This window comes from Typopeltis vanoorti, chromosome 17 (assembly GCF_054136105.1).
Source record: "Typopeltis vanoorti isolate ZY-2024b chromosome 17, IOZ_Tvanoo_1.0, whole genome shotgun sequence".
In the NCBI taxonomy this organism is placed as follows: domain Eukaryota; kingdom Metazoa; phylum Arthropoda; class Arachnida; order Uropygi; family Thelyphonidae; genus Typopeltis; species Typopeltis vanoorti.
Window position 1 is genome coordinate 30,933,609 of NC_143565.1, and position 18,538 is coordinate 30,952,146.

The 18,538-nt window shown below is 34.8% G+C and overlaps 1 protein-coding gene across 4 annotated transcripts in view; it reads left to right on the forward strand.

The window, feature by feature from the left end:
- The window catches only part of l(2)gl (LLGL domain-containing protein l(2)gl), a 437,582-nt gene that overhangs the window by 194,868 nt on the left and 224,176 nt on the right, over positions 1-18,538 (forward strand). For all 4 annotated transcript variants that reach the window (XM_090407678.1, XM_090407677.1, XM_090407680.1 and 1 more), the window contains exons 11-12: positions 4,291-4,511; positions 16,367-16,582. In XM_090407678.1, coding sequence (XP_090263804.1) covers positions 4,291-4,511; positions 16,367-16,582 — 437 coding nt within the window. The remainder of the gene's footprint in view (positions 1-4,290; positions 4,512-16,366; positions 16,583-18,538) is intronic.

An 18,538-nucleotide genomic window follows, 5' to 3' on the forward strand; every position in this document is an offset into this window, starting at 1 on the left:
TTTGCAATTTAATTAAATCACAACTCATTACTGTGAGATGCATGTGGTAATTGCTTACTGTTTAAGAAGATTTCTATTTCATAGTGTAAGCTTTGTTTATTACTTCACTAAATGCAAGATGATGGATGGATGTGTTTTTTGTGCTTCGGTTCTCTTTATGTATGTGTATATTCAGAATGTATTTATTTTAAGAAACTGATTTTTCATATTTCACATAATAGTACAGTTCAAGCATCTGCTTCATTAAAAAAAAGAAAAAAAATCTGTCCTTGTTTTTCTTCGAAAAATCGAAATTAATATTAAGTAACATTCATGATATGATCAAGAGCAGTAGTATTGTGATAATGAAATTCACATATCTGACACATTATGACAATATTGTACCACTTCGAACCACAAACTATGCATCTCTTTAAAAAATCCTCAAATTCCTTTCTATTTCCTAAAGCAAGCAATGCGAATTAAGTGATGTTGTTTCAGCATATAACTTAATGTTTTGTGCTAAATGCAAGATGTCTTTATCCAAACTGATATTTATTTATTTGTTCTATTCTGTGATTGATTTTGCTCATAGTTAAAAACCCAAGCTTCTTTTGGGAGGAAATCTTTTATATATCTATATAAAACTGTTAATTGTGCTAATTTGCTTATTCTTTTTATTTTTCGGGATGTAATAGAGAATATCAATGTATCTTGAACACCATAATTGTATATACAACTGAAGTGGCAATATTTTCTTGTATTAATCCATTCCATCATTCCATATGCAGTCCTAGGACTAGCTGCAACAACTGGTATCTTGGCAGATCATGCAGTTGTACCCCCTTCTATACCAACACACACAGGATCACATCAAAGCCGCTCTCATTCCATGTGTTTAGGGTACATTAAAAAGAAAGCCAAAGTTTTTGCAATTATGATTTTCATGCCACTTTCAAACCTTTTATTCAGCTAGCTACTTTCAGCTGTTTTCCTAAAGATCAGCTACATCCTCTTGGATATCCTGGAGTGTATAAAGTTTTCCTAGTGCCCGTGGTTTGTCTTAGTTAGGACAGACTGGTAGATCAGTTAACATCTGCTTTGAAGAACACAAAAATTACATCTGTGATCATTTATAGGGCAAGTGGGATTGGCAGTCCATGCTCTGGATATTCCATCACATAGGATCAGGTGGAGATAATATCTATATTACATAGAAGTCATTGTAGGTCTGGGAGACTGTCTTTAGTATCAGTATCAGCTATGAAGCACTCTTCCGACCTTAACAAGTATGATTGCATTAAATGACCAAAGATCTGGAAGACTATCATTTTAAGGCCCGACTTCTTTAAATTAACTTTATGGTTATCTGACCCATAGAGGGTGCCATGTAAGAGTATTAATTCTGTTTTGGTCACAATTTACATTGTTTTCCACAGTCACTTAGTTCAGTGCTTCGTGCCTGTTATTGTTATAATTGCCCTCTACTGATGCTGGGTACTGGGTAGAGATCCAGCAAAATATTAGGGAGTTTAATAAATGTGTTTTTCATCTTTTAGTATTGTTTATACTGGAAGCATTGTTATGAATAATTGACATCTAAGCGTTTTTATACGTAGGATCAGCGGCGTACCGGGGGCGGGCGCGGGGGGAGTTAACCCCCCCCCCCCCCCAAAGGAAAAAAAAAAACACTAGAAAATTTCCAAAATCTTTTCCTAGTTAAAATTAATTTTTTATTTATGTTGTGTCTGTCTTCTATTTCTATACTACTTACGAATTAGTGGTCACATAAGGTAGGAATACCCTATAGCTCTCAGGAAACATGGCTAAGGTGAACGGAGTAGTGCTCTGGCAGACCGAGCGCTTCTTTGTTTGCCCGAGCCATGAGATCACAGATATCAATGTATTAGCGATCACTGCAAATGCTCAGTCATAGGTCATATGCAACGTGTAGTGTGCATCCTCAGATCGTCTACTCCCCCCCCCCCCCCCAGATTAAATCCCGAGTATGCCACCGCATAGGATGAATAAAAATTTGCATTTTTATAGGGTGCATGTACCTGAATCTCCTTGTATACTTCTCTAAAAAGCTGTTCATATAAATATTCCAAACTTGACAACTACATATTCATTTTTGAAGCAGAACTGTGATGTGCTTACTAAATGACTTAAGGAAATTACAATGTACAATAGAATATACATTAAATTAAATTTTAATATATTTCCTAATATTTCGGCAATGTCACGTTGCCATTTTTAAAGGAACTTACAATAAAGACGATGTGCACACAGTAAATGAGGAACAAAGCAAGGAAGCTATGGTTTTCCTAAAAGTCCTGATGTCCCCTAGCAGCTAAGTAGGTATTCTTGCCATTGGGCTGAAAGTCTACTGATGTAAGCCTTCCAAATTTGGGGCAGTCTCATGCAACCAAATTTGTTGAGGTTTGGCATGTTTCTTTGGGCTGAGGCTGATTCCATGAATAGTCTCTCGTATTTGAACTTGCTACGGTGTACTATTGTGGTTTTCTTCCACTGTATTCTGTGGTATGTATCCAGAGTGTGGTCTGCAAGAGCGGCTGTATTGGTGAAACCGGATGTAGTCCTTGTGTTCTGAAATTCTGATATTTGCTGTCCTGCCTGTTTGGCCAAAGTAGGACAACTTACAGCTGCAAGGGACCTGGTATACACCAGGTCAGTCTAGGGAGAGTGGTTGGTCTTTAGTGGAATTTTTTTTTGTGAAACACTTTTTTTGAAAAACTTTAGTGAAAGATTTTTAGGGAAACCATAGCTTCCTTGCTTTGGAAGCATGGAAGCTATGTGTGTAGTGCCTGCATGTACATTGTCTTTATTGTAAGTTCCTTTGAAAATGGCAACGTGACGTTGCCGAAATATTAGGAAATATATTAAAGTTTAATTTAATGTATATTCTATTGTACGTTGTAATTTCCTCAAGTCATTTAGTAAGCAGGTACAACCAACGTCTAAGCCTTTCTACCAGAAGTACTGTAATGTGATTACAATATATTTTTATTTTGTATTCTTAATAATGATTACATTATTAAGAGGACACCTTGTTTCTCCAGAAACAAGGTGTCCTCTTAATAATGCAGTTCTGTTTATATTCAGCATAAGTTAATAACAATGAAATCTATCAAATTAACAGTTAATGTTTTTTGCTTTCCATTCACTTGACTATTGGACGCTTTATAGCAGGTTTTAACAAATGTGTCATACTGTTGCCATAGCTAAATGAAATTTTATCATTACTTGATTATCATAGTGGGAATGATAGTTATTAGCTAGCATGTCATGAATTGTTTTGCATTTGTTTGGTTATGGTTTCAGGTGTCTTATGATAATCCCACCCACAAAAGGTAGGCAATATATAACAACATAGGTATCCTCATTATTAGAAGAAACACACGTATAAACCACAGTGAAAATTATTTAATTGTAAATATTTCATCCTAAGTATCTTAGGACATCATCAGTACAGTATTTAAACAAAAATTAGGAATAACATACAGTTAGGGCGAAAGAATAAAGATCTATGTAAAAGGCTAAACTTTTACATAGATCTTTATTTAAACATGAACGTTTATACAAAGAAAGTTCTGAAGCCCTACTACACAGACCAAACCTAAACCGCAACAACGTTCTTACTATTCCTAAAGTATGGGAAATTATCATACAAAACTGTGTTAAATAATTAACGTGTTTTTTTTTTTTTTTTTTTTTTTTTTTTTTTTTTTTTTTTTTTTTTTTTTACTACTTTAGCACGTTATGCACGTTTTCATGAGATTCTGTTGTAATCATGCGCCCTAACTCTATGTTATTCCTAATTTTTGTTTAAATACTGTACTGATTATGTCCTAAGATACTTAGGATGAAATATTTACAATTAAATAATTTTCACTGTGGTTTATATGTGTGTTTCTTCTAATTATGAATGCACCACAGGTTTCGTTATTTAAAAAAAAAATAGGTATCCTCGATGGGACAAGATTTCTCTAATTCAAAAACTCTGCATGACCTGAATAGTATTTTATATGTGAATCAAGCCTCCTTGTATAAGACTCGAGGTTGGTGTGTCACATTAGACAGTGAAAATAATTTTTCATAAACATCCATGCTACAATAAGATTCAAACTCCTCAGTCTTTTAGTAGCAAAACTGTAATTTTTTCCATTTGATATTTCAAATGTAATTTTGAACATCCTGTGTATTTTTGTCTTTAAAAAATCATACTTGAATCTGAATTAAAATTTTTCTTAATGATAATATTCATATAAAATTGTGTATTTATTTCAGAATTTGATAATCCAACTTCGTTAGTGGTGCTCGTAGAAGAGGAGTTGGTAGTTATAGACTTAGAATCAGATGACTGGCTACCATTTAGGCTTCCTTATTTGGCTAGTCCTCATATATCAGCAATTACCTGTGCACAGCACTGTAGTAATGTACCTCAAGATTTGTGGAACAAAATTAGATCTGCTGGTGATAAGGAAATTGTTGGTAAATATTCTGAAAAGGCAAGTTTTTTAACATTTTTAATAGTTTTTTGATTCATGTTCTAATACTTTGTTTGGATTTTAATCAGCATGATGTGACACCTCATGTTTTTTCTTATGAATTATTCTTATTTGGATATCTTCATAGAGTTTTAGGACTCATTGCAAGAGGTACACACAGTGATTTGGTGTACTATAACTCATCCTTAAATTATTCACTGGCATTGTATTCATCAGGGGCGAATGCTGGTCTTGAAATTCACGCTTGCTCTTGTTATCATTCAGGGAGTGAGAGGCATGATTGAAGTCTGATTAGCGGAATAATGAATAAATAATGATAATTTAAAACTATATATTTAGAAATTTATGTACATTTAATCATACAATTACAACATTTATTTTACAAATGATTGCTATCTTTTTCTATCAATTTAGCTACTCGACTACAAATTCTACCCTACGGTTCTTCTTTACGAACTGTCGATAACATCGTCATAAAAAGTTGGTTGTAACTTAATTTTCCCAAGCAACACGCACACTTGTGAAGACTGGCTGAAGCTTGCTGGCTAGAACTATGTTGACTGCGTGGCCCATGTTTAAGCAACAGAGTGAGATGACGTGAAATGGCTATGCGCGTACATGAAATCACAGTGCTGCCGTGAGGACCTGGAAGCTCCTACAACCGAGCAAGCATCGGCCTTCGATACATAATGCAAAGCTCAATTATTGCTGCGCAAGCTTAAGACGTCTTCTGTCTACAAAAATAAAAGCCTAAATGGAATGCTTATAAATTCATGCATTTGCTATCAAATAAATATTACTTCTTTCTCAATTAATGAGCTTGGATAGCAAGCATGGAGAATTCGCCACTAGTATTCAGTCCCTTTGGCAACTCTATTCCACTCTTTTGCATTTTGCACACCAAAAAATCACTCTTACTCCATTTCGAGGAATGATCCCTCCTGCTTTTCATCAGAAAATTTTGTTTCCATTTATTAACTAATTTTCCATCTTTTCCACCTAACCAAATTTCAAAGTATTTCATAGACCTGTTATTATCGTTGTTACTCATTTCTAAATCCTTGTAGAATCTATGTGATAGAATCTTTATAAACATCAGGACAATAACTTCCTAACTCATCAATATGTTTTTAAATATCTGAGATCCTTTGTGCATTTCACAGATCTGATATTTGAATGTTTCCTGAATTCCAACTTCTTATCCATATCAGCCAATTCTTATCCATTCCCATTTGATCCAATTTATATAATAGCCTCTCATGCAGTATCCTGTCATATACCTCTTTAAGTCCAGTATTATTGTGGAATAGGATGCTTGCCCCCATCTTAACTATCAGTTTATTATAGAAGGTGAGTTTAAGTAGATTACTATGGCAAAACTTTACCTTCAAAAAGAGATCCTGTCCCCATAGTGACATCCTGTATAACTATTCTTTAATAAAAGACTCAATAATTATTCTAGAAATCTCAGCTGTTCTATAATTTGCTACCTTTTAGTTCCTCCTTTATGTAACAAACCATCTTACCTTTAAACTCTTTTGGGATCTTGTCAGTGTTCAGGCTAATATCAGGTCATTCATATGCACTAGTCTCTCATATTTTCTTAACATACACATGCAAATATGCTATGTAATCCCTGGTGCCATGTTCACATTATTAATTTGCAGGATACTGCAAATTGCTAATGTGATTAGTAATTAGTAGCATCCTGCACCTCCCAGTTTTAGACTTCTCCATTCTGACATCTGTTCCCATCACATCATTCAACATATTTGTCTTGAGATGATTACTCTGATCACTTACTAATTCATTCAACTGTTTTTGATACAATCAATCCACATTTATTAGTCATTCTTCTTTCTATTTGCCACAGTACAAAAGTACTATATAGATTTTCTCTCACTATCTGAGTTTGCTTCCTTCCTTATGCCAGTAATTCTTGTAGACTGTGCTTTGTACTGCTGCTCACTTAAGCTTGCTGATCTCATTTCTCTCCTTATTTCTTACACAACATTTTCTTTTTATGCAGTTTCTGTTTAATGATGATCCTGATCCATTTAACTCTCATCTACTTTATCATGCTAACCTTAGGAATGTAGTCTGATATTGCTTCCCTCAAACATCCCTTAGCCATTTCCCACACACCTAATTATGGAAGTCATGCTAGTCATCCTCAAGCTGCTTTCTAAGTTAATCTAATGGACAAAAAGTTTTAAACCTACAGTAGGTTAAGGGTTCTCTCTTTCTTCTGCCTACTCCTTATGAAAGTAACTTGGATTCTGTACCTTGTTTATCATTTAAGTCTCATTAATGCCTATAATTTTTAGTTAAGTTGAACTGACAAAAATCAAAAACTCTCCTCTCTTAATTCTGGCACATTAGTGAATAACATTATAATATCTTCCTTGGTTCCACAAGGTACCTTGCATTCTTTAAGGACCATTGAATTCCAGTCATGACTTGCCTCATACTCTATGCTTGTCATTTAACAATAACTAAATGGCCAAGCATGACTTGAGATAGTACATATCTCTTTTCCAGCTGTTTCTATCACTGTCCATATCCCATCCATCCAACATACTGGATCATCTCTTCCGTTTTATTACATCACTTATTACATTCATTCTCCATCATACTACCTCTTGACCTCAACCATGTCTATTCTCCAACCTCTTACTTCCATCCCAAATCTCATTTCCCTGACTCATCCCATGCATGTTCTTCCAGGCAAGCAGTCTCTCTCAGGTGTTGAATTCCAAATGTGATCAAATTGATATTTCATTATGATGGCTTCTCTGGTATGCAGGCATGTTGAAATTGTAATGCTGGTATTAAACCATATAGAATATTAGTTACTTAAGTATAAAGAGCTAATAAGCTTCATTTCGGCAATGAAAACATTACTTAAATTAAGGGGTTATTAAATCCCGCATAGTTTTAAAACCGAATAAGAAACTCAAAGATCGGAATCAGAGAGTTTCTTGCGGAATATAGTAAACTATAAAGTATCGGCGACACTAGCGTTAGCCAATGCAAGTGATCCTAGTACATAGTACAATAAGTTCAGATTGCTATTCTTAGGTATTTTCCATAATGTAAAAACACATTTCCTAGGAAATGTATGCTGTTATTACATTATGGAGGGAGATCACTACCCAGACTGGTTTCAGCCTTTTTTGAGGCTTCATCAGTGAGTAGCTAGACCTAATACCAAAGTGTATAGCGAAAAGAACTTATGTACTCTGCGAATGAGTTTTCCAAACAGGTGCAACCATTAAGTAACTTAATGGTTGCACCTGTTTGGAAAACTCGAAAACTAGCTACTCACTGATGAAGCCTCAAAAAAGGCTGAAACCGGTCTGGGTAGTGACCGGTTATCAGATATCAGCACGGCTGATATCTGATAAGACGGCATGGCGGCAGCAAGTTTATGGTTTGTAATTCCGAAGCGGGTCAGCACAGCTGATATCTGATAATACGGCAGGGCGGCAGCGAGCTTATTGCTCGTAGTTCCGAGGCGAGTCAGCATGGCTGATATCCGATAAGATGGCATGGCGGCAATGTGTTTCTAGTTGCTGAGTGGCGTGAATCGAAGAAGTTGAGCATGAGATGGCAACATTGTTTTGAGTTTCGGCCATCGGTCTGGTTCTAACCGATGAGAAGGCAGCAAAGGATGCCCTTTGAAGATAAATTGTGTTGAAAGCAGCGTCGCGAAAAGCTCGTAAGCCCAAAGGAAAAAAATCGGGACGAACATGTGACCCCACATGGCGGCAGATCACCGTACAGAGGGACAATCCATAACAAAGAACAGACGGAAGGATCGAGAAATCGTCTAACAAGGTGGTAACGTACAAAATGTTCATTTTTTGTATTGTCTGTTAGTGATGAGTGTAAAAAAATGGACAGAGATTTGAAAAGAAGATAGTGAGAATTTAGAGACAGTTTCATGTGTTAAGTTGATTGAATTGGACTGGTAGTCTACGTTCTTAGTGTCTAAACTCTAGTTAATGTGTATGGGTCGTTAGTAGCACTAATTTAATTTGATATCGGGAACCATGTTTGTGATTTAGATGAATCATGAGAGTGTATAAATAACTTGCCTGTTTGATTACCACTGTCTTGCTTTACCTGTTTTTTAGTATTGATCTTGATTAGCTTCCAATATATACGTGTTAGTCATATTGATCTAGTAGTCTGAAAGCATGAGAGCATGCAACACTTAGTTGAATGTGAATTGATCTTTGTTAGCAAGTTTTATTTAGAATTTGAACTAGTGTTTTATGATGAATGTGTACTTATTTAACCTAGAGATGTAAGATTAGAGTATTTTGATAATTAGAATGTTCCTTATTATTTAGCTAGTAAATTAGAAAGTATAGGCCATGATTGCAAATGTTGAAGTTTCTATAGGCATTTAATACTTTAATAAGATTAGGTAATACTTAAACTCTGCGAAGGTTTTTTTGTACAATAACTCTTCTGTACTAGGACTCTGGCTGGCACAGCTAAAATAAATAAATTTTGTCAGAGTTCCGAATAGAGAAGCAACCCCAGAGAGATAGGTTAGAGATTTCAGGCTTAGTTGGTACGACAAGGATTTAAGATAGAAAATTAACAAGAAAGTGACGCCACACAGAAGACAAAGAAGAAAGAAGATACAACAGTATTGTATAGTTTTAGTCTGGTTTGTTTTTGAACTAGGTTTGGTTTAAATATGGAGTTAATTACACCTGTTATTTTTAAATATTTTGCAATTTTTACGTTTATATCTTTTTCATTTTCATATGTGATCATACATTCATCATCAAATTCCTGCCATGTACCCTCAAGGGGTGTACAGGATATGATAGTACTACATGAAAAAAATTACATCATTACCAACTTCCTATCTACAAATTTCCTCCAAATCAGTCTGTTACTTGTCAAGACTCCAACATTATCAGATCTTATATTTCTGTCGTCTAAGGCACTTTGTACCGTATAAATCCACCTATAATCTTGGTCTTCCTCTGGGTCGTTTTGCTGCCAACCTGGCAGAGAACACTTGTTTTGCTAATCTTTCTTCGCCCATTCTGTTCAAGTGACCATACCACTTGAGATTAGCTCTGCTAACGCATTCCTGGATGCTGACAATGTCAACTTCTTTACTAATATCCTCGTTTTTAATATGATATTGCCATTGATGCCATCTGTTCACGCCTATAATAATCTCAGGACTCTCATATCTGTGGCTCTAGTCTTTGGTCAAGTGTTTTATTTCTGACCCAGCTCTCAGATCCATTTAGTGTTCCGACTAATTTCTCTCTTATTCCATATGAATTTATTCAATTGACTTCCCACTATACCAGCTTTGCTGATTCTGTTGTCTATTTCCATATTTAATTTACCATCTTCACTAAAAATCGTGCCTAAGTAGCTGAAATGTTTTACTTGTTCCACAGGTTCTCCATTCACAGCACAGTTGACATTTTCAATGATTCTGCCTATTTTCATTGTCTTTTTATTGCTGACCTTTATACCATATCTATTACAACAGCTTTTCAATTTAGTCAGAGAAACTTGCAGACTTGTAGCGGATTTATTTAGAAGTATAACATCATCCGCATAAAGCAAAGAGCTGACATTAACATCTCCAATTTTGATATCATGTTTAATACCACTTTCCTTCATAATGAATAACAGAGGGGATAATGTACATCATTGTCTCACACCAGATTTACCATTAAATCATCTTCCTGTACTTCCTTCAATTCTAACTGCCAACTTACAACTCAAATAAAGACTAAGTATTGCTTGATATAATGCCCCATTGACACCATATAAGTGTAGCGTATTAAGTAGCTTCTCTCTTCGCACCTTGTCATATGCCTTTTCCAAATCGACAAAACATAAATACAGATCTGTGTTAAATTCCCATGATTTCTCCACTATTTGTCATAAAGTGAAGATCTGATCCTGACAGCCTCTATTTGGCCTGAATCCAGCTTGTTCTACACCAAACTTTTCTTCCACAATTCTTCTCAACCGTTTCTCAAGTATACTTGGATAGATCTTGCCAGGAACACTCAATAGGGAAATACCTCTGTAAATCTCACATTCAGTTTTATTTCCTTTTTATATATAGGTACTATGAGAGCTCTACGCCAATCATCGGGAATTCGTCCCTCTGTCCTGGCTTTCTGAACTATGCCGTGCAGCCACTGTAAGACTCTTATACCACCACACTTCAGCATTTCTGGTCGAATATCATCTACTCCTGTGCCTTTCCACATTTCAAGCCTTTGATACTTTATCTACTTCAAGTATAGATATGTATTTCTGACTGCATGCCTGGGCAATGTTTTTTTTTTTTACCACTGTGCTGTCATCACTGCTTGTTTCATTTAGCAGTTTTTCAAAGTAATCACTCCATAATTCAAGGATATCTTTTTCTCCCGTTTTCATGTCACCTTTATCATCTCTAACTCCTTTTACAGCACTATTTCCTCCATTCCTAAGCTTCTTCAACAACCTCCAGAATATTTTGCCACCTTCTTGATATTTATTTTCTATATTCTTGCCATAGTCTTCCCATGACTTGTTTAGCTAGTTTTACAGAGTGTTTAGCATTCTTGCATTTGTCTCTATATTCTCTAAGAGCAAAAGCTGACTTATTTGACAGGAACTTTTTATATGCTTTCTTCTTTTCCTTCACTGCCTCTTTAACTTCCTGTGTCCACCATGGAGTTCTGATTTTTCTATTCTTGCAGACAACCTCACCACATGCCTCTCTGGCAGAATCAACCAATGTTTTCTTCAGAGTTTGCCACCGAATCTCCAATGTTTGATTCCTGTTCTCAAACTCTTTCATTTTTTCTTCAATAATCTTTGTGTATTTTAGTCTATAGTTCACACCTGAGAGCTGCTCAACTTTTATTCGCTTTAAAACTTTCTTACATGTTATTCTTTTCAATATGAAATTCAATTTTATTCTGCTCAAGACTAAATAGTGATCACTTCCAATTTCAAATCCTCTGTACACTCTGGTGTCCTGCACCAGGGAGAAAACATCACTATCAACAATAAGATAGTCAATGAGACTTTTCTTATTCCTTGCCTCTTCTTTCCATGTGAATTTGTGCACATTTTTATGTTGGAACATGGTGTTAGTAATAACCAATCTATGTCCTGAGCAGAAATCCATTAGATATTTGCCATTATTATTGGCTTTGCTCTTTTCTCCAAATTTTCCCAAAATATTTTTGTATGTCTCGCCATCATTTCCTACTCTGCTATGTAGATCCCCAACAAGGACCAACTTTTCCTTTTTCATTGTGTCAGTTGCTTTTTCTAAAGCCTCAAAAAATTTCTCCACTTCTACCTTAGTAGAACCTTCTGTGGGACCATAGGCACAAATAAGTTTCATTGTCCAGTTCCCCAGTCTCATATTTACCCACATTACTCTACTTGAGACTGACTGCCATTCAAGAAGATTAGCCTTGTATTTTGTGTTGAATACTATGGCTACCCCTTCTTTTCCTTGATTTTCATTGCCTGAATATAACATTTTGTATTTATTGCTCAGAAAGATTTCACCAGTTTGTCTTTTTTGTTTTAGTCATCCCTATTATGTCGATCTGGTACTTATCTAATTCCTCAGTTAGTTCGATTTCTTTGCCATTCAGGCTTCTTACATTGGTAGTACCGATCTTTAACTCTGGTGATGTTGAGAGCTGGGGTTTGTTTTCAGATATGTTCCAGTAGCTGACTTTTCGCTGTTCGCCCTGGTTCCCTGGGGAAAACAACAGGAGCCTTGTTTAACCGGGCGATGCCCCAGCCGGCATGAAATTTTGTCATGTTGTACCATCATTTTTTATTTTAGTTTAACCAATAAGAATACAATTTGGTCAGCTAAATCCCAAATTGCCAGCCCATCCTTGTTCGTTCAGTATCCAAGTAGATACCCAACAGGGTGCACCACGAGAAAGTGAGGATTGGACATTAGGTCAGGAAACCCTGGTCAGTTCTCCGCATTCCTTTAAAGGCTATGTGGAGGTCTCCTCTCAGTTATACAGCTTTGACCCTTTTACACCCCTTAAGATCATAAATTCTAGGTAGTTAAATGAATTCACCTGTTCTGAGATCTTGTTATCTATTACTATTTTAGTTCTTGCTGCATCTTGTCCTTTAAAAGCCATAGTTTTTGATTTTTCTGTTGATATTATCGTACTATCATAGTGTTTTATTTACCCGATTATAATTTTAACATTCTGAACAATCTTTCTCTTTGCATCTTGTCATATGCTTTTCCAGATCTATAAAACCTAAATACAGATCCTTGTTATATTCTTACAATTTCCAGTTATTTGTAATAAAGTCAAAATTTGATCTTGATGACTTCTATTTAGCCTGAAGTGAGACTTTCTCTTCTACAATTATTCTTGCATAAATCTTACCAGGAACCCCTAGTGAAATTCTTCTGTAATTCTCACATATTCAATTTTATTCCCTTTTTTTTTTTTTTTTTTATAGATGGGTACCATGAGAGCTGTATTCTAATTATCTGGAATTCAAATTTCTGACTATGCCTTCTGAGTTAAAATGTAGTGTAGCCACCACAAAACTTGTTTACTTTCATATTTGAGCATCTCTAGTTCAATATCATACAGTTACGTTACCATTTCAGGCTTTTGATAACTTTTTTTACCTGAACAAAAATCATACATATTGATATGTACTCCTTATGGCATTCTTTGAATATTTTCTGCCACTGTTCTATCACTGCTGTTTCATGTGAGTCTTTCAGAGTAATTACTCCAGCCATCTATGATATCTTTAGTTTGTTTTCATGTCACTGTCCTGCCATGACTTGTTTAGCTACTTTTATTCATAGCTTATTAGCTCTTATATTTTTCGTTGTATTTTTTTAGTGCATCTGCTCTTTTAGTGCACATTTTTATGTTGGAACATGATGTTAGTAATCACTAGTTTGTACCCTGAGCAGAAATCCTTCAGCAGGTACTTACCATTATTATTGGCCTTGTCCTTTCCCCAAATTTTCCCAGAACATTTCTCTGTGCCTGGGATTCATTTCTTGCTCTGTTACTTAGCTATTTCAAATCCTTGTATCTTGTATTCTGAAGCAGTATGAAAATATCACGATCAGCAAATAACATGTAACAAATAGCCATTGAGGCTTTCCTTATTTCTATTTTATCTTCTCTCCATGTGAATTTGTGCACATTTTTATGTTGGAACATGATGTTAGTAATGACTAGTTTGTACCCTGAGCAGAAATCCTTTAGCAGGTACTTACTATTATTATTAGCCTTGTCCTTTCTCCAAATTTTCCCAGAACATTTCTCTGTGCCTGGAATTCATTTCCTGCTCTGTTACTTAGCTATCTAAAAATTTCTCCACTTCTTCCTTATAACTTTGGGATCATAGGCACAAATAAATTTTGTTGCCTAAATTCCCATTTTGAAATTTGTTTACATTCCTGCTTGAAATTTCTTCCAGTATGTTTACTATTGAATGGTATCACTACTTCTTCCTTTACTTGGTCATTGTTGCCTGAATATAAGATGCTGTATTTATTTTTAGCAGGATGTTGCCTATTTTAGTCTGTCTCAGTAGCACCAGTTATGTCCATATGGTACTTCTCTAGTTCAACTTCTTTTCTGTTGATACCTTGTTATGATGAGTTTGTTTTGAGAATAAATTTTAGTTTTCATTCTGACAGAGATTGGGAATCTTATAAAAAAAAAAAAAAAAAAAAAAAAAAAATCTTCCACGATAAAACAATTTTAAGTGTGTTTGCCCTTCTACTTGAGTGTTTTCTAAGATTTTAATATTGTCAGGTTTATTTATTAAAAAAAATCAACGTTTTAAGGAATATATATATATATATATATATATATATATATATATATATATATATATATATATATATATATATATATATATATATATATTAAGCAAAAAAAAAGCATTTAACAATCTTATGGTGTAATATTATAATACTTGTTAACTGTTTTTTGAATTGTGTTGAAGTTTGGTTATTGATTTCATCTCTTTAATACATTCAATAATGTGACACACACACACAAAAAATTTGAAGAAATTTAATTGACTAAAATCTGATGGAACAAAAGAGACTAGTGCATGACTAGTTTCATCTTGCCAGAAGACTTCATCAGATGCATAACATGGAAGTGAAAAAAGAGAAATACAAACTATACATTTCTAAAGAACAATTGCTGTACCATTAAGTTATAAATGGATTGCTGATATTTGAAGGCATTCTACAGTATTGTTGAGTTCATGTGGGTATGAACTTGTGTATAACGAAATTTGGATGGCTATAGAAAAAAAAGTCAGAGAGGTTATAGCCAAATACTTGGAAAGAAATATATGGGGGAGTCAGAATCCCTTGGGGTGGGGGAAGAGCATATTTTTTACTTTTCTTTCTTTGTATGTAATGCTGTCAATAACACCCTTAGTAAATCACCCCCCACCCCAAGTGGTTTAATTCTTAATTCAAAATTTAAAAAAAAAAACACACCTGAAATTGAAACTACAAATTCAACCTGCATGCAGATTCCTATCCCAAGATATCACATAAATATCTTATCTTCTAAATTAACCCACTAACTCATTAAACCCATTAAGCGATTTTGGCTTTACATACCTTATGACTAAAGCCGAAATCCTTCTTTACAAAAACACGAAATCACTTAACTACTCAAGCACCAATCTTTTCTTCATATCGCAAGAAAAACATTTTGAGCACAACTTCCAATCAATTGCATAATTCAAGGGTCCCCCCCACAGAACTTAGTCTTTCTCCTGTGTGAACTCGAGAAAGACTAACATAAAATCTGCTTTCTATATGACAGCAACATAGTCAAATTCTTTCTTGTATCTCAAATCATGAGACACTGCAGAAAACATCTCCTCATCCAAAACATTTCCATAACTTGCTTCACCTCTTTATAACGGTATTAGTGTACCTTGCTGAAGAAATAAAACCATCTCAACAATTTTGATAACTTTGAAGAGTGAGGATCTTAAATAAACTTTACTTAGACTCATTTCTATATGAAATGAAGTGAAAAATGAGAAATACAAAATATACATTACTAGAAAATTATTGCTATAATATTAATTTACAGATTGCTGACATTTGAAGGCATGGTGAATCCCACAGCAATGTTGAGCATGTTCACATGGATATGATCTACATGTGCCAAAGTTTGGATGGCTGAGGAGTAACAATCAGAGATGTTATAACTTAGATTTTTATTGAGATGGACTGGACTGATAATTTCTGTCAGTTCAACAGTTATTGTTTCAAGCCCATCATAGCATTTATCCTAGATTACTGGGTGAATGGTGAGTTCTTAGGGTTAGCAGAATTAAAAACATGATTAGATAGAGGCGTGACCCTAGTTTTATCATAGATGATGTCTCTCACGTGCTCCTATATATGTAGTTCAATAGGTTTCTCTGTCTGACGAAAATATAGGACTTTGTGGTCATGTATGCATGCGTTTGCATGCACACACACCACCACAAAAGAAAAGTTCAGATAAACACCTAGAACAAAAATGGCTTTTCATATAAAAATGCTTTTTTTCAGAATATATATATATATATATATATATATATATATAAGAAGACAAAATTAATTTTTATTCTAGGTGTTGATCAGAACTTTCCAGACCCTCTTGCATGCACGTATGTGTATAGTCTCTTCTGTGCTTTTTTGGCATTGTGCATAATTTCTTGAATTCATATAAGAGACAGTTAGTTTATATGATCAAGTGAGTATAAATAAAATGCTGCTTCTAATATCTGCTAAATAATTTTTTTAGGAATGGCCAATCAATGGAGGAAAGTCACTTTTCAAACAACCAGTTACCCATGACTGCTTATTGACTGGACATGAAGATGGTACAGTAAGATTTTGGGATGCAAGTGGTGTATCCCTAACTCACATGCATACAATTCATACTGCACATTTGTTTGATGGAGAAATAAATGTGCAACACAATCAAGAAGAAGTGGAAGCATGGCCACCATTTCGTAAAGTAAGTTGAACTAGGTATTGATTCTTTGATCTTATTACTTTTTCTGTTATCTTCTTGATATCTTACATGTTTTGTGTGTCATTTTCTGTGAAATGCCTGATGCAGTTAGATGTTTGCTATTTGGTTGGAATTTATAGATTTTGCACTAATATATTGAGGCCCAAATTAGATTATATTGTCATTCTTGCATTAATAAAATACAGTCAGGTCTCTTTTTATGCGGCAGATACACAGAAAACCACATAAAAAATTGCACAAAAAAAGGCCTAACTTATGTTGAAAAATTAGGGATATGTTCTATACTTTTCTAAAACCACATAAAACCGAAGCAATGAATTAAAATAAACCTAAAATCACATAAACTTTTTTATGTTTATATGTGGAAAAAAAAAAAAATTCAGGAAAATAAGATTGCCTAAGTTTGTTTTAAAGCTTTATTCATTTATTTTTATTGAAAAGTAACAATTTTTTTTTTACATGAAAAGTATGCTTAACGTAATATTTTTTAAAAGTAGCAATTATGCTTTGATCTAATGGCTGAATAATGCTTGTTGTATTGGGTGGAAAAAACACTACCTGCACATTTGGATTTTAGATCTTTGCCTTTTAGAGCACGTGGTCTTAGAGATCAATTTACTAGGAGGGGTTTCAACAATCGATTTCCTTATGCATTGCTACAAAGTAACAACGTCACTCAATGCTTGTTGGCTTTAAACCCACTTGCTTTTTTTCTCAGACTTTGCGATGTAAGTTCGACTAGGCATTTTCTTCCAGAACAATCCTGTTTTGTCAGCGTTAAACACTTGATCGGGACAATATCCACCATCTTCAATAATTTTGGCTAACTTCTCTTGAAAATTTTTGGCTGTTTCTTCATCTGCTGCTGCAACCTTGCCTGTAATCTTCACGTTATGAAGTGCATTCCTTTTTAAAAATCTGGTTAACCATCCTTTGCTAGCCGAAGCCTCCGTAGCTCAGTCAGTATAGACGAAGCCCTTTGGTCGGAAAGACCTGGGCTCGATTCCCCATCAGTGACGTGAGGAACCTTTATCTGGTCTCTTTCGATGAAAGGTGAGTTAGCCCGTCTCATATGAAGGTAGTGGGTTTTTTCACCTGGAAACTCGGGTTTTTCATCCCCCAGAACGGGTAAACCAGCCCCATGAACACACACGGATTACAGTCATGAATACGTTCCCAGTGATATGCCGGTCCTGAACCCAGATAAAATTGGAGGGTTAGGGAAAGCAATGGTGAACTACCCTGTAAAAATCTTACCAGGAGTTCTTTGTGGGCAATGTCTACAAAGTCACCTATGGTCGGAAACGACGGAAAGGGAAAATCAGATCAGATGCTAGCCGAAAATTCTTTATCAGCCTGGGAAACGCAAGTAGACGGCTCCAATTGCTTCATCTGTTCATAAAACTGAAGAGCTATTTGTTTCATTAAATAACCACTTATAGGAATTCTTTCTTCTTTGAGTTAATTCTTCAATCCAAATTATGAGTGCTCATTCTGTTTTTTCTAATAAAACATCTCTTGAGTACGATGATAATTTGGCACTTAGTTTTTGTGCTAGAAATGACAGATTTTCTTATTGCGACTTCATTCCTTTTAATTGCTCTTATAGTAGATTCGCCTAAATTAAAATGTTTACCAATCACCATAGATCCCTCTCCTTTTGCTAAGCGATCTAAAATTGCAATTTTCATTTCCAAAGAAATTGCTTTTCTTTGGTGCTTTTTTTTTCCTCCATTGAGCAAAATTAAATCTTTAAAATAAAAATGATCCAAGTTTAGACTTTCGATAATGAAAAGACAAACGCTTACTCATATGCAAAATTAAACTTCACGGACACTCGCCTGCTACACGTTACTCATGTTATGCCAGAATGTGCTGCAACACACTGTTCATTATGTACAACGGTACATAAGTTTTGAAGTTATGCATCGCATAACT